Here is a 16314-nt window from a genome sequence, read left to right as displayed (position 1 = left end):
TTCCTTTTTTTCATTCCTTATTTATGTCAACATACAGGGAAAGGCTGCATTGTGATTTACAAAAGGTATTTAGTTGTGTATACAGCATCATTTCAAGAGTTAGCCCTGGTTCACACTTGTGCAGGCCGTACGGCCCCTATTTGCACAAGCATAGCAGCCCATTCATTTAAATGGGCTGTCGTGCCTCCATTATCTGCAAAAATAAAAACACTGTGCGATTTCCCTGCGGTTCCCACAGCTGTAAATGCTTGAGATGTGTGGTGGTGCCATTAAGAATGAATGGAAGCTCTGCGGGTCTAGTAGGAGCAGCGCAATTTGGCTGTGGTGGTTGCAGGTGCGGGGACATGTGCGATTCCTGCACCCACAACCAGACTGCACAGTGTGTACCAGACCTTAAAAAGAATTAAAAAGTCCACCGGTAAGGTATGCACTCTACACCTTTGGAGCATCCTCAAGCAAAAGATCTATGAGGGTGGGAGGCAGTTTACATCCAAACAGCAGCTCTGGGAGGCTATTCTGACATCTTGCAAACAAATTCAAGCAGAAACTGTCCAAAAACTCACAAGTTCAATGGATGAAAGACTTGTGAAGCTGCTATCAAATAAGGGCTCCTATGTTAAAATGTAACGTGACCTGTTAAAATGTTTAAAAAGTTAAAATGTTGTTCAAAGTTTGATTGAAATAGCTTTTGATTTCAGTAAATATGCTGCAAACACAACAAATGACAATTTTCAGTTCTTTACAACCTATAAAGTGTTTTGAAACTTACTGTGCGTATAATTTGGAACAGTGCATTGTAAGTGTTTTATGTTTAACAAAAATCCTGTTATCATTAGGAGGTTTGTTCAATAAAATTTGAATTGTACTCTTAATAGTTGATAACATGAGAATTATGCTGACTGTTACTTACATCATTTATTTAGGTAAATGAGAAAAATATAATTTGCATAATAATTTGGAACACGATGTATATCGTTATCCAATGTAGAGGTAGTAAGGTTGATGACACATGAGCAATTTTCTCACAGCAAAAACCCCTGTTTTGTTACAGAGAATTGTCATTAAAAAAATCAAAATGATATTTTGTGGGATGTCTTGCAGTAAAATTTTAAAGTGAGTGGTCAGCAGTGTTGCCAACCTGACAGTGTTGACAATTAAATTTACCGAAAGGACACAAAAATTTCCTGACAGCATAATTTTTTTCTGACAAAACTCATGAAATTTACTGACAGAGCCACACTTTTTACTGACACTTCAAAAAATATATAAAATTACGGACTTCAGTGCAAAACAGTGCAAATATCAATATTTACGCTACAAACATGTAGCTAGTACTTTAAACATGTTTAAACGTGTTTAGGATATACCAAAAGGCAAAAAACATATTTCTCCATTTACATGAAGGTCGAGTTAATATTACCCATTTCCCCTTACATCAGAGTCTGCTGGGTTCCCCTTTACAGTGTAAGGGAGAACTCTGTGGACCCTGATGTAACAGGGAACTATATGGACCTAGATGTAAAGGTGAACTCTGAAGACTCTGATGGGAAATGCTGCAGACTCTAGTGTAAATGGAAACTCTGATGTATGGGGGTCTCTGGTCACCAGAGTCCCCCCTCCCCCTTACATAAGAGTCCACAGAGCTCCCCTTAACATCAGATGCCACAATGTTCCCCTTTACATCAGAGTTCGCAGAGTTCCCCCATGCACTGTAAGGGGGAATCCTGAAGATTCTAATGTATGGGGGAATGCTGGTAATAACCCACCCCGATGTACACAGTACAGGACTGTCCCCGGTCACAAAGTACAGGACTGGCCCCGGAGTACACAGTACAGGACTGTCCCGGAGTACACAGTACAGGACCGGCCCCGATGTACACAGTACAGGACTGTCCCCGGTCACAAAGTACAGGACTGGCCCCGGAGTACACAGTACAGGACTGGCCCAGGAGTACACAGTACAGGACTGGCCCCCATTGTACACAGTAAAGGACTGTCCCCGGAGTACACAGTACAGGACTGGCCCCCATTGTACACAGTAAAGGACTGTCCCCGGAGTACACAGTACAGGACTGGCCCCGGACACACAGTACAGGACTGTCCCCGGAGTACACAGTACAGGACTGGCCCCGGACACACAGTACAGGACTGGCCCCCATTGTACACAGTAAAGGACTGGCCCCGGACACACAGTACAGGACTGGCCCCCATTGTACACAGTAAAGGACTGGCCCCGGACACACAGTACAGGACTGGACCGCTCTGTCCCCACACCTCTGACCAGGAAGTGAATGAGGCGCCATGCGGGCAGAGCGGAGAGGAGGGGAAGTGCAGTGACAGGAGGAGGAGGAAGAAGCAGCTACGTCCGGGCTGTGTATGGGGGCTCAGGGCTCCGAGTCCGGGCTGTCCGCCGGGTCATCTCCCGGCACCATGAGCAACCATCCGGCCTCTCCGCACAGCTCAGCCCCGGCCGTCTAGTCCGCCCTCTTCCTCCCATCACCCCGAGGATGAGCACACCGACCCCGGACTGAGCCCAGCTATGGAAGGAGTTCTCTACAAATGGACCAATTACATCGCAGGTCTGAGACTGGAGAGAGATCATATGTAGTGTCTACATGTCTGATGACCATATGTGGGATGTGTACATGTGTGTGATGATCATATGTAGTGTCTACATGTCTGATGACCATATGTGGGATGTGTACATGTGTGTGTGATGATCATATGTAATGTCTACATGTCTGCTGACCATATGTGGGATGTATACATGTGTGTGTTTGATGATCATATGTAGTGTCTACATGTCTGATAATCGTATGATAAGTATGTACATGTGTGTGTGTGATGATCATATGTAGTGTCTACATGTCTGATGACCATATGTGGGATGTGTACATGTGTGTGTGAAGATCATATGTAATGTCTACATGTCTGATGACCATATGTGGGATGTGTACTTGTGTGTGTTTGATGATCATATGTAGTGTCTACATGTCTGATAATCGTATGATAGGTATGTACATGTGTGTGTGATGATCATATGTAGTGTCTACATGTCTGATGACCATATGTGGGATGTGTACATGTGTGTGTGATGGTCAAATGTAGTGTCTATATTCTGATGACCATATGTGGGATGTGCACATGTGTGTGTGATGATCATATATAGTGTATACATGTCTGAGGACCATGCGTGGGATGTGTACATGTGTGAGATGATCATATGTAGTGTCTACATGTCTGATGATCGTATGATAGGTATACATGTGTTTGATGATAATATGTGATATATATAAAATATATATTTGTGTGTGTGATGATTATATGTGATGTATACATGAGTGTGATATCATCTGTGGGGTGTACATGTCTGACGATCAAATGTGGGGTGTACACGTCTGACGGTCAAATGTGGGGTGTACACGCCTGACGGTCGTATGTGGGGTGTGCGCGTCTGACGGCCATATGTGGGGTGTGCACGTCTGATGCTCATATGTGGGGTGTGCACGTCTGATGCTCATATGTGGGGTGTGCACGTCTGACGGTCATATGTGGGGTGTGCACGTCTGACGGTCATATGTGGGGTGTGCACGTCTGACGGTCATATGTGGGGTGTGCACGTCTGACGGTCATATGTGGGGTGTGCACGTCTGACGGTCATATGTGGTGTATGCACATCTGATGCTCATATGTGGGGTTTACACGTCTGATGCTCATATGTGGGGTTTACACGTCTGATTTTTGATTTAATGGTACATCAAAGAGATAATGAAATGAATGCATGTATTGTCACCATTAGATGGACCAACACGATGTAACATAAGGACACCCCTGATCTCTGTAGGTGATAGAAGATCTTACGAGATTGTACGGTCAGATTGTATAGTACAGGGTACTGAATTACAATTCACAGGGGTCGGTCAGTAAAAATGTTCTTTCAGCGGAGGTCCGAGTGCCATGTTGGTGCTATGACTCAGATCCTCCCCACTTTTACATCGCAGACCCCCTACCCCCAGCACAGACCCCCCCCCCCTCCTCATTACAGATCACCCCATCACAGACCCCCCCTCCTCATTACAGATCACCCCATCACAGACACCCTACCCCCAGCACTCCCCCCCCCCCATCACAGATCACCCCATCACGGACACCCTACCCCCAGCACCACCCCACCCCTCTCCTCATCACAGATCACCCCATTACAGACACCCTACCCCCAGCACTCCCTCCCCCCCCCTCATCACAGATCACCCCATCACAGACACCCTACCCCCAGCACCCCCCCTCTCCTCCTCATTACAGATCACCCCATCACAGACACCCTACCCCCAGCACTCCCCCCCCTCATCACAGATCACCCCATCACAGACACCCTACCCCCAGCACAGACCCCCCCCCCTCCTCATCACAGATCACCCCATCACAGACACCCTACCCCCAGTACTCCCTCCCCCCCCTCATCACAGATCACCCCATTACAGACACCCTACCCCCAGCACTCCCTCCCCCCTCCTCATCACAGATCACCCCATCACAGACACCCTACCTCAAGCACTCCCCCCCCCCCTCCTCATCACAGATCACCCCATCACAGACACCCTACCTCCAGCACTCCCTCCCCCCCCCCCCCATCACAGATCACCCCATCACAGACACCCTACCTCCAGCATTCCCCCCCACATCACAGATCACCCCATCACAGACACCCTACCCCCAGCACAGACCCCCCCCCCTCATCACAGATCACCCCATCACAGACATCCTACCTCCAGCACTCCCTCGCCCCCCCCCCCTCCTCATCACAGATCACCCCATCACAGACACCCTACCCCCAGCACTCCCCTTCCCCCCCCCATCACAGATCACCCCATCATCACAGACACCTTACCTCCAGCACTCCCCCCCCCCTCCTCATCACAGAGCACCCCATCATAGACACCCTACCCCCAGCACTCACCCCCCCCCCTCCTCATCACAGATCACCCCATCACAGACCCCCTACCCCCAGCACAGACCCCCCCCCCCAGCACAGTCCTCCCTGCATATTACAGATTCCTGTCCGTTTCACCGTTTCAGAACATCCCAGCACCCCCCCCCCACCTTAGTCACACAAGATGGCAGGTCTGGACATGGGGTGGGACTTTTCATGTTAAAGGCGGGTAAAGAATGGCTTGGAACACCCTGCTGTCTTGCAGACAATCACCCGTAGCCAATCACTGGCTTCCTAACATGAGAAGTCCCGCCCTATGTCCAGACTTACCATGCTTCCTGTCTTGTGTGAGTAAGGTAGGACAGTGTGGGGGAGGGGAGTGCTGCAATGGAAGGGACAGACCTGCTGCACCTCAAATGTTGTGCCCTTCCTTGAGGATAACAGCGGCAGGCAGGCAAGCCAGGAGAGGACATTCAGGCAACTATTTGGTGAGGCTGCGGTCCAGAATGAATGTTTCTGGGTCCAGATCTGGACCGCGGTCCTCCATTTAGTGATGCCTGGTATAGTGTATGGTCAGCCTTAGTTGTCAATCTCTGTGGCAGGTCTGTTGGTCTTGGACAGGAACCCATAGAGGGGACATCCACCATTCTGATTGAGCAAACAGAAGACCAGCACTTTTGGTGGGAATGTGGTTTGAATAGACCAACAAAATCCTCACTATTGTACTTCCTTGAGATCACATGACAGCTGAGTCCACCCTCTCCTCTCCCCCCATTCCTTCTATTAACCACTCGCCCTCCTGAGGATTTACCTCTCTTCCTGACCAGGCCATTCTTTGCATTACGGCACTGCGTTAACTGACAATTGCACAGTCATGCAACACTGCACCAAAATGAAATTTATGTCCTTTTTTTCCCCACAAATTGAGCTTTTTTTCACTGGTATTTGATTGCCTGTGTGTTTTTTATTTTTTGTGCTATAAAAAAAAGACCAACAATTTTGAGAAAAAAAACTATATTTTTGACTTTTTGCTATTAAGGGCTCATGTACACTGCAGCTGATAAACTGACGTTCAGGAGCTGTTTTCAGTAGCCTCTGAACTCTCCCTAATGTTTTCCTATGTGTCCATGTACGCATTGTCATTTACAGGCAGTTGAGTTCACAGTCATTTTTTTTTGAATGCACCAAACTTGCATTCAGGAGTAGATTTTGTCAGCGTTTCAAACGCTTGTAAATGCAGCTAACCGCGTTAAGCGTTTAGAATCGTTTTTTAACTGTTCCATATCCAGATGCTGTCCAGAGCCTTTTTTCATCAACAGAAATGCATGCAAAGCATTTGCCCTGTATTCAAATGGACCTGATACACCAGCACAGTCAGTTCCAGGTTTTGCATGAAGGAAACAATGGTAGAACATGCCGCATTATGCTCATAATGGGATAGTGAATACAACCAGAAAAGACAGGTCATCTCAACACATACTGCTCTCCCTGCTTCTGCTCTCTCTATTTCTCTCAAAATGTCTGAAATAATTAGTTACTATTTTTCAGTGCATTCTTGGCATTTTGGAAGGTCTCCTGATGTTCTCTTTAAAAACGCTTCTAAACGCAAATGCTTCTAAACGCAAACGCGGCTAAACAGATGTTTTTTAACCTTTGTTTTCCAGCAGTCAGTTTCCATCGTACAGAAGTGTTTTCCAAACGCCCCGTGTACATGAGCCCTAAACATGTCCAGTAAAAAAAAAATTAAAATATCAAATTTCATCATAAAGTTACGCCAAAATGTATTCTGCTACATGTCTTTGCTAAAAAAATCCAAGTGCGTGTAAATTAATTGGTTTACGTGAAAGTTATAGCATTTACAAATGGTGGTCTTGATACTATAATTTTTTTATACTAGTAATGGCAGCGATCAGCGATTTATAGCAGGGCTGCAGTGGGCATTCTGACATAGCCACCCAGAGCAGTGTGCCAGAGCCGACAGGGAGGAGGATTGTTAGTAAACAAAGCAGTCGTCCTCCCCGTCAGAGATGCTCGGTAATCACTGGGCTCCGGCGGGGATCCACCGGGCCAGGATCCAGTGATTGACATCTGTGGCCGCGAATGGCGGCGCAGGTATGGCGCGCGCCCCCTACCCGGAAATACAAAATCGCGTATATATATGTGATTTTGCGCACCCCCGCCGCCCTATAGCAGTACATCTGCTATAGGGCGGTCGGGAAGCGGTTAAGAGAGGAGTGTTTAGCTAGGAAAAAAAACACCTAAATGCTTCTAAATGCGACTAGGCACATTTAGCGCTGGGGTGTTTTTTTCATTTCAATGGCCAAAACAAATTAATATGTTGGCCAATGAAATAAACAAATCCCCCAGCTTCTGATGAGCCTAAATGCATTTGCAAAAATGCGGCTTTGGCGTGTTTTTGAAGCTGCTTTTCTCATGCCAGAAGATTTGCGCCAATGTTCTAATTTAGGACACTATGAGCAATGACTGGCGGTTTTCTGCACCTGATCAATACCAGTCACCACAATTTTCTCCCTCTCCTCGCGGCGGTGCTGATCATTGCTGTCTGCTCCTCCTCACTACATCATTTATGCCACTCTGGTAATGGTGTATATTTTAGAACTATTTTGTGCTTTGTTCACTTCACAACGCTGGTGAGATGTACAGTCCAGTGCAGAAAAATGCAGATATGGTGCATTTTCCTGCAATGCATCAGATGGCACCAGAGGGTCACAGAACAGCATCACACTGGATTGCTATACAGAGACTTGAATGGAGTGCACATTTACTTAAAGTGGAACTAGACCCTATTTTGTATCTTTTACCTGCAGGTAAGACTCTAAAAAGGCTTACCTGTAGGTGCTGTAAATATCTTCTAAATGCCCACCGTTTAGGAGATATTTACTGCAGCAATGCTGGTGATGCCAACGCCGCATGCGCACTGCGCTCTCAATGAGTGGCGTGCCATCCACTGAGAAAGCCATGCTGTGTTGTCGAAACTCGCATTCGCGCAGGAGTGATGTCATCACAGCTTGCCCAGTCAAGTGGCTACTGGCCACAAACCGAGAAGGAAGACGGTGAAGATGGAAGCCTCGGGGTGCCAAGGCAACGCTCCGCTGGAGGGCTTCGTTTTCAGGCAGATCTTTCATAATGTGCTAGTATGCGATGTATACCAGCACATTATGCTATTAACTTGTAGGGAAGAGTTTGTTTAGATTTATTTTTTTGAGGTTTACTACTGCTTTAATAACCTTTTTTTTTTTTTTTTTTTTTTTCCAAATGTAAACAGTTTGATGTGCTACAATTGCACATCATGCCGCCTCCTGACTGCCCAGCAAAACAGATGGCAACTTCATGTAAGTGTGCAGGTAGAGTGATCAGGCCCCAAAAACACAGTTCTAAGGTATACAACAGAGGTCTCCAAACTGTGGCCCAGGGGCAATGATGTCAGAAATGACATCTTGCTTACTACTCTGCATGTGATCACTGATTGGCCAATCAGTGATCACATGCAGAGTAGTAAGCAAGATGTCATTTCTGACATCATTGCTTACTACGTGTGAAATCTGTGAATGATCACAGAGGTCACATGGTACAAGGCTATTCTCAACACACAATCACAGCTCACACAGTAGTTCTCAATGGCAGCCAGCGAGCAGGACAAATGATTGCTTTTACATCCTTTATGGATGTAAAAGCAATCAGTGTAATTAAAAAAAAAAAATCTTCATCACCCCCCACAAGTAGTACACTGTCACTATGGTGACAGTATGTAGGAAAAAAAAAAGGAGAAGCATTTGCTTCTTCTGCAGACCTGATTGGCTGTCAGAGGCTCTGGTGCTTTATAGGGAAAGGACCGGACGGGGCGGGCTAATTTGAACTAGGAAAAACAGCCCAGGAAAACTGTCAGCAGCATGGATCGGCGGATGGGATCAGAGCACCGCCAATAAAACATAATGATGAAGCCGCTGTCAGCTGATAGCACAGAGCCATTTCTGGTTCCAGGAAGCCTGGACCGACATCTGGCTCAGGTCCGTTGAGTGCCTGAGCCAGCCACTCTCACCCTCTCCACAGCCCAGTGTTCCAGTGAGTGCTGGGAGGCAGAGCAGAGAGCCGGAGGCTGACAGTCACAGAAAAGTCTGTAGTAAAGGAAGCAGTAAAAGGATACACCTTGCCACTTCTGTGAATGCCAGCAATGATTGTTGTCTACACCATCCGCTGCCTGCAGATCAGTCTGCTTAGGCGTATTGTTGAGTCCATTAAGGCTGCATGCACACTTGAGTGACTTGTAGCTTGAAGCTCCAAAGACACTCAGACTTAGGGGGATTGTGTGGCCCCTAAAATGCATTGACTGTCCTTTGCCCTGCTTGTTGTGACCAGTTAAATAAAGACTGAACTGAAGGTTTTTCATATAGCGCTCTCTTTGAGCTATTACAGTATTGAAAGCAGTGGAAGGCTAAACGTGGCCGCTTCCATCTAATCACTCATGGAGTTATCAGGTTTATACTTAGGCATACTTTACATTTAGAAATGGTCACTATAATATAGAAAATCTTTCTTTATGAGTTCAGTTTCACTTTAAATTTTGGCCTAGCCATGGCTGTGACCCCTGTGCCTTTTAAATGTCAGCCTAGCCATGGCTGTGACCCCTGTGCCTTTTAAATGTCGGCCTAGCCATGGCTGTGACCCCTGTGCCTTTTAAATGTCGGCCTAGCCATGGCTGTGGCCCCTGTGCCTTTAAATGTCGGCCTAGCCATGGCTGTGACCCCTGTGCCATTAAATGTCGGCCTAGCCATGGCTGTGACCCCTGTGCCTTTTAAATGTCGGCCTAGCCATGGCTGTGACCCCTGTGCCTTTAAATGTTGGCCTAGCCATGGCTGTGACCTCTGTGCCATTAAATGTTGGCCTAGCCATGGCTGTGACCTCTGTGCCATTAAATGTCGGCCTAGCCATGGCTGTGACCCCTGTGCCTTTTAAATGTCGGCCTAGCCATGGCTGTGACCCCTGTGCCATTAAATGTCGGCCTAGCCATGGCTGTGACCCCTGTGCCTTTTAAATGTCGGCCTAGCCATGGCTGTGACCTCTGTGCCATTAAATGTCGGCCTAGCCATGGCTGTGACCCCTGTTCCTTTTAAATGTCGGCCTAGCCATGGCTGTGACCCCTGTGCCTTTAAATGTCGTCCTAGCCATGCCTTTGACCCCTGGGCCTTTAAATGTTGCCCTAGCCATGGCTGTGACCCCTGTGCCTTTATATGTTGGCCTAGCCATGGATGTGACCCCTGTGCCTTTTAAATGTCGGCCTAGCCATGGCTGTGACCCCGTGCCTTTTAAATTTCGGCCTAGCCATGGCTGTGACCCCGTGCCTTTAAATGTCGGCCTAGCCATGGCTGTGGCCCCTGTGCCTTTTAAATGTCGGCCTAGCCATGGCTGTGACCCCGTGCCTTTTAAATTTCGGCCTAGCCATGGCTGTGACCCCTGTGCCTTTAAATGTTGGCCTAGCCATGGCTGTGGCCCCTGTGCCTTTTAAATGTCGGCCTAGCCATGGCTGTGGCCCCTGTGCCTTTAAATGTCGGCCTAGCCATGGCTGTGGCCCCTGTGCCTTTAAATGTCGGCCTAGCCATGGCTGTGACCCCTGTGCCTTTTAAATGTCGGCCTAGCCATGGCTGTGACCCCTGTGCCTTTTAAATGTCGGCCTAGCCATGGCTGTGACCCCGTGCCTTTTAAATGTCGGCCTAGCCATGGCTGTGACCCCTGTGCCCTTAAATGTCGGCCTAACCATGGCTGTGACCCCGTGCCTTTTAAATGTCGGCCTAGCCATGGCTGTGACCCCTGTGCCCTTAAATGTCGGCCTAGCCATGGCTGTGACCCCTGTGCCTTTTAAATGTCGGCCTAGCCATGGCTGTGACCCCTGTGCCCTTAAATGTCAGCCTAGCTATGGTTGTGACCCCTGTGCCTTTAAATGTCGGCCTAGCCATGGCTGTAACCCCTGTGCCTGTAAATGTCGGCCTAGCCATGGCTGTGACCCCTGTGCCTTTTAAATGTCGGCCTAGCCGTGGCTGTGACCCCTGTGCCTTTAAATGTCGGCCTAGCCATGGCTGTGACCTCTGGGCCTTTAAATGTCGGCCTAGCCATGGCTGTGACCCCGTGCCTTTTAAATGTCGGCCTAGCCATGGCTGTGACCCCTGTGCCCTTAAATGTCGGCCTAGCCATGGCTGTGACTCCTGTGCCCTTAAATGTCGGCCTAGCCATGGCTGTGACCCCTGTTCCCTTAAATGTCAGCCTAGCCATGGTTGTGACCCCTGTGCCTTTAAATGTCGGCCTAGCCATGGCTGTGACCCCTGTGCCTGTAAATGTCGGCCTAGCCATGGCTGTGACCCCTGTGCCTTTTAAATGTCGGCCTAGCCATGGCTGTGACCCCTGTGCCTTTAAATGTCGGCCTAGCCATGGCTGTGACCCTTGTGCCTTTAAATGTCGGCCTAGCCATGGCTGTGACCCCTGTGCCCTTAAATGTCGGCCTAGCCATGGCTGTGACCCCTGTGCCTTTAGCATCACTGTTTTGTCTTAACTGAAGAAAAGTCTGCATTATGTTCTTGAGTAATAACCAACTCTGAAAGGTTCCTAATTTAACCAGTTTCCTTGTCTGTGAAATGCTTTGCATCAGCACAGTTTTCTGAAAAAATGTAAAGTGTGCATAATGACCTTTGTATACTACAGCTCTGACTTTTTTATGTTCACAAGCATCTTAGAACACCCCTTGGGCCTATTAGTGATCACATGGCTGACAGTAACTTGCCAATGATGAGAGTGCTGAGGCCCTATTCACATCAGCGCATCCCCAAGTCAAAGAGTTTTTTTTTGTCTTTTTTTTTTTTTAATAGCACAAAAAATAAAAACCACACAGGCAATCAAATACCACCGAAAGAAAGCTCAATTTGTGGGGAAAAAAAGACGTAAATTTCATTTGGGTGCAACGTTGCATGACTGCGTAATTGAAAGTTAAAATAGCACAATGCTGTAACGCAAAAAATGGCCTGGTCAGGAAGGGGGGTAAATCCCCTGGAGGGCAAATGGTTAATAAAAAGTCAAAAATATTGTTTTTTTTTTCTCAAAATTGTCGGCCTTTTTTTGTTTATAGCACCAAAAATAAAAAAAAACACAGGCAATGAAATACCACGGAACGAAAGCTGTATTTGTGGGGAAAAAAGGACGTAAATTTCATTTGGGTGCAGCGTTGCATGATCATGCAATTGTCAGTTAAAATAATTGTATTTAGCCTGTGAAAGTAAACCTTTCTTTATGCCCAGCTCACATTGGGAATTGTAGTTCTATAGTCCATTGACCTTTCACAGGCTGAATACAGAGGGGCTTCCTCTCTGCTGCAAGGAGACCAAGGAGTGCATATCGCATAGTAAGAGGAACATGGCTGATCCAAGGTGTTTGTTTGGAGTGGGCGTCTTGGAGCTACCATTCAGCAACTTCCGAGTACATACTGTTGGTATTGAAAGTGCCGTTAGACCAAACATTGTATAATGTGAGGTCACACTGTTGGAGGTGAGCAGATATATGGTGGAGGATAGTACTCACCTGCATCCTGTGATAGTTACACTTGGTGGTCGTAATAATAAGGATTGTCCACAGAAGAATACCCTTTGGACTTTTTTCACATTTTAACTTTTTCAGTTTTTTTATATCTTTATATTTTCATTTACGTATACATTTATTGTGCTTAGGGATATATATATATTTCATTAATATATATATATGTTTATTTATTAATTTCACTTGATTTGTATTCATATTTTGGTGTAAGTATGAGCCTGTTTGTTATTTTAACCACTTGCCCTCCACAGGATTTATCCCCCTTCCTGTACAGGCCCCTTTTTTGCGATACTGCGCTGCTTTACTTTAACTGACAATTGCGCGGTCATGTAATGCTGTACATAAATTTATGTTCTTTTTTTTTTCCACAAATTTTTTTTGTAATGGTGGCGTTCAGTAACTTAAAGCGGGACTGCAGCAGACATTCTGACACTGGAGGGAACTGACTAACTGCCACTGACATCCCAATGACACTAATACAGTTATCAGTGCTCATAAAAAGCACTGACACTGTACTAATGACACTAGGCAGGAAGGTGTTAACATCTGGTGCAATCAAAGGGTTAACTGTGTGCTTTGTGTGTTTTACTGTGTCTGTTTTCCATAATGTGTTGTTTGTGTTTTACTTTGGAAACATGCTGCTGTGTATTTCTCTCCTGTGCAGAGAAGTATACTGTAGCATGTTACCACCGGCGGGAGAGAGACCTGTGTTGTCTCCTTTGTCAGTGTTACTCGGTGATCGCCAGGTATCGGCAGGGAAACTCCAGCCAGGAACTGGTGATCAACATCTGTAGCCATCAATAGTGGCAGGGGTAGGGCCTCATACTTGTCCCCTACCTGGAAATACAATTCACATATATACAGGTGTACCTCAGTTTACGAATTTAATGCGTTCTATGGGACGTTTTGTATTGCAAAAAATTTGTAAACCGAAGCACGGTTTCCCATAGGAATGCATTGAAATTTAATTAAGCCACTCTGAAGGTCAGAAAAAAGTTTATAAAAAGTCGCTGTCACTATAGGTCAGTGCCGGTTTTTAAATGTAATTACCAGCTTTTTTTTCCCTTCCCATTAGCTCAGAGAATCAGCTGTCACTTTCCCCCCAGCTAAAAGAAAGAAAGTTTCCCTTTAGTTTATTTCCCAGAGTTAAAAGAAACAATGTTTCCTTTTAGTTTGTTTCCTGAGATAAAAGAAATAAAGTATCCTTTAGCTCCCGGGAAAGTGACAGCTAATTCTGTGAGCTATAGTGAAGAAAAAAAAACGTCAATTGCATTTAAAAAATCGGCAACGGCATACACTTTGTATTGTGAAATTTTTTTTTTTTAAATTCGTTAAGGCATTATTTTCAATGGATTTTCATTCGTAAACCGAAAATTACATTAATCGAGGCGTTCGTAAACAATGGTACACTTGTATAGGTGCTTTTGCGCAGCCCTACCGCCCTGTAGCAGTATTTCTGCTATAGGGTGGCAGGGAAGTGGTTAAAGGAATAAAATGTATGACTTTCTTTCCTGAACTTTTGGTCTTGATGAGAAAGAGCTAACAGTGGACAGTGCAGTTCCAATCATTCTGTTAGGCTCCATGTACACTGCAGCTGATAAACTCACGTTTAGGAGCTGTTCAGCATTTTTTTCAGCAGCCCCTGAACTCTCCCTAATGTTTTCCTATGTGTCCATGTACACTATGTCGTTTACAGTCGTTTACAAGCAGTTGAGTTTACAGTCGTTTTTTTTGAACGCACCAAACTTGTGTTCAGAAGTAGATTTTATCAGCGTTTCAAAAGCAAACGCTTATAGATACGGTTACGCACGTTTAGCCTTGTTTACATACGTTTACAAGTGTTTGCTTTTGGAAAATTTTTTTAACTCTTCCATTTCCAGATGCTGTCCAGAGCCTTTTTTACTCATGAAAAATGCATGTAAAGCGTTTTCCCGGTACTCAAATGGACCTGGTACACCATACTTTGAGGTTTTGCATGAAAAAAAATATGTTAGACACAGCTGCAATATTTTCAGCACAGAAATGAGCTGGAACACATCCAAACACCACAAAAAAAAAGACAGCTAATCTCAGCAAATACTGCTCTCTCTGCTTCTGCTCTCTCTATTTCTCTCAAAATGTCTGAAATAGTTAATTTTTACTGTTTTTCAGTGCATTCTGGGCAATTTGGAAGGTCTCCTGAGGTTATCTTTAAAAAAAACGCTTCTAAACGCAAATGTTCATAAACGCGGTATGCAGGCGCGGCTAAACAGACGGTCTTTAACCTACGTTTTCAAGCAGTCACTTTCCATTGTTCAGAAGTGTTTTCCAAACATCCCGTGTACATGGAGCCTTAGATTGGAGAATTGAGGGGGGGAGGAACTGGGGGAGTCCTTTGCCTCCTAGGCTGTGAAGCTGTGTGTTTCCATTGATGCACCCAGTGTAGGGCGCCATAGCATGGTGCAAGAGAAAGAAGCCATCCTGAAACAGAAAACCCGGGGCAGCGGTCATGGCGCCAGCTTAAAGTGGAGCATAGACCAGGATTAAATAATAAAGAAACTGCATACTTCGTAAGTGAATAAATCAGCTGCTGAGAGTGCCTAAAGAAAACTGAATTTTGAATATCACTTTAGGCTTGTTTTGTTACCTCTCGGCAAATAAACATCTAGAATTTCATCCTATTAGAGCATATGTGGAAAGACAAACTTTTCTGGAGCACTTTGCTGCTTGAGCTTGGGTAAACTGCATTGTCCTGGATAGGGGGAATATTGCAGAGTAATTCAGCAGCACATATATACGTAGTTTGGCAGTTCTGTTGCATGGTCGGGTGTCTGATAGACAATGAAAGGATTTGTATCGCTTCTCCGTGTTGGGAGCCAAGATAATCTGTTGTATGTTAATATCATAATTGGATTTGCAGCACTGTTTGCAGAGAAGGTTCTTTCCATTATTAGATTTTATCTCTATCCTAGAGGTGGTTTATTAACTTGCAGTATGATCGTGTCATTACTGCATAATTAGTTTTTGTATAGCCTGTATTTTTACATTCCTAAAATTGCAACTTATTGATCCTATTATGTTTAGATGGCAGAGGCACTTTAAAGGGTAGTTCCACTCTTGTGGGAAAAAAATATAGCAAATACAAAAATATATATAGCATGTACAATGCTATTATTAAAAATGCTATATTAATAGTTGCGTTTCCTTTTCAGTCTGCAGCACTCAGTAAAATTCAGTGCAATACTGGAACCTGGATGCCTTCTGTACACAGTTGGAGTACAGAGCTTCCTCAGAGATGTCATTTTCTGCTTATGTGAATGGTTCACAGATTTTCTCAGAAGTGTGCACTGAGATACAAGTCAGATTTTAGGCATCCTCTTCAACAGAAATTTCACTTTTGGGGAGATTCTCCCAAAGGGTTAACCACTTCTAAGGCTAGGTTCACATCTGTGCGGGAGGTGCCGCTGCGGATCCGCACGAAAATCAATGCAGCCGCACCACCCACACAGAGGAATGCAGACCCGCGGGTGGGTGCCATTAGTTCTAACCGAGGTTCCCGTGCAAGCTGCATTTTCAGAAGAAGTGCAGGGACTTCTTCCCTGCGTGGCACGGGAGTCCATTCAAATGAATGGACTCTTGTGCCCACACAAAACGTGGCCCGTACGGCCGCATATATGTGGACTAGGGCTAAACGTATTCAGACACTGCAACTTTACTCTGTAGAACACTGCATCTGCATCAGCTGATTGATAATGAAAAACTCCCATTCAGATTCACTTTACATATTGACATAATCAAAGAAAAGAGCT

The 16314-nt window shown here is 45.6% G+C and overlaps 1 protein-coding gene across 1 annotated transcript in view; it reads left to right on the top strand.

Annotated features, from left to right (window-relative positions):
* The first annotated feature begins 2328 nt into the window (after positions 1 to 2328).
* PLEKHA3 (pleckstrin homology domain containing A3) overlaps positions 2329 to 16314 on the top strand; it is a 33404-nt gene continuing 19418 nt past the window's right edge. Inside the window, exon 1 of the mRNA XM_089690429.1 lies at positions 2329 to 2579. Within this exon, the coding sequence (XP_089546555.1) occupies positions 2540 to 2579 (40 nt within the window). The 5' untranslated portion in view covers positions 2329 to 2539. The remainder of the gene's footprint in view (positions 2580 to 16314) is intronic.

This window comes from Staurois parvus, unplaced genomic scaffold (assembly GCF_062004578.1).
Source record: "Staurois parvus isolate SC_StPar_1 unplaced genomic scaffold, SC_StPar_1.0 ptg000530l, whole genome shotgun sequence".
In the NCBI taxonomy this organism is placed as follows: Eukaryota; Metazoa; Chordata; class Amphibia; order Anura; family Ranidae; genus Staurois; species Staurois parvus.
This window is presented reverse-complemented; position numbering and strand designations above follow the sequence as displayed.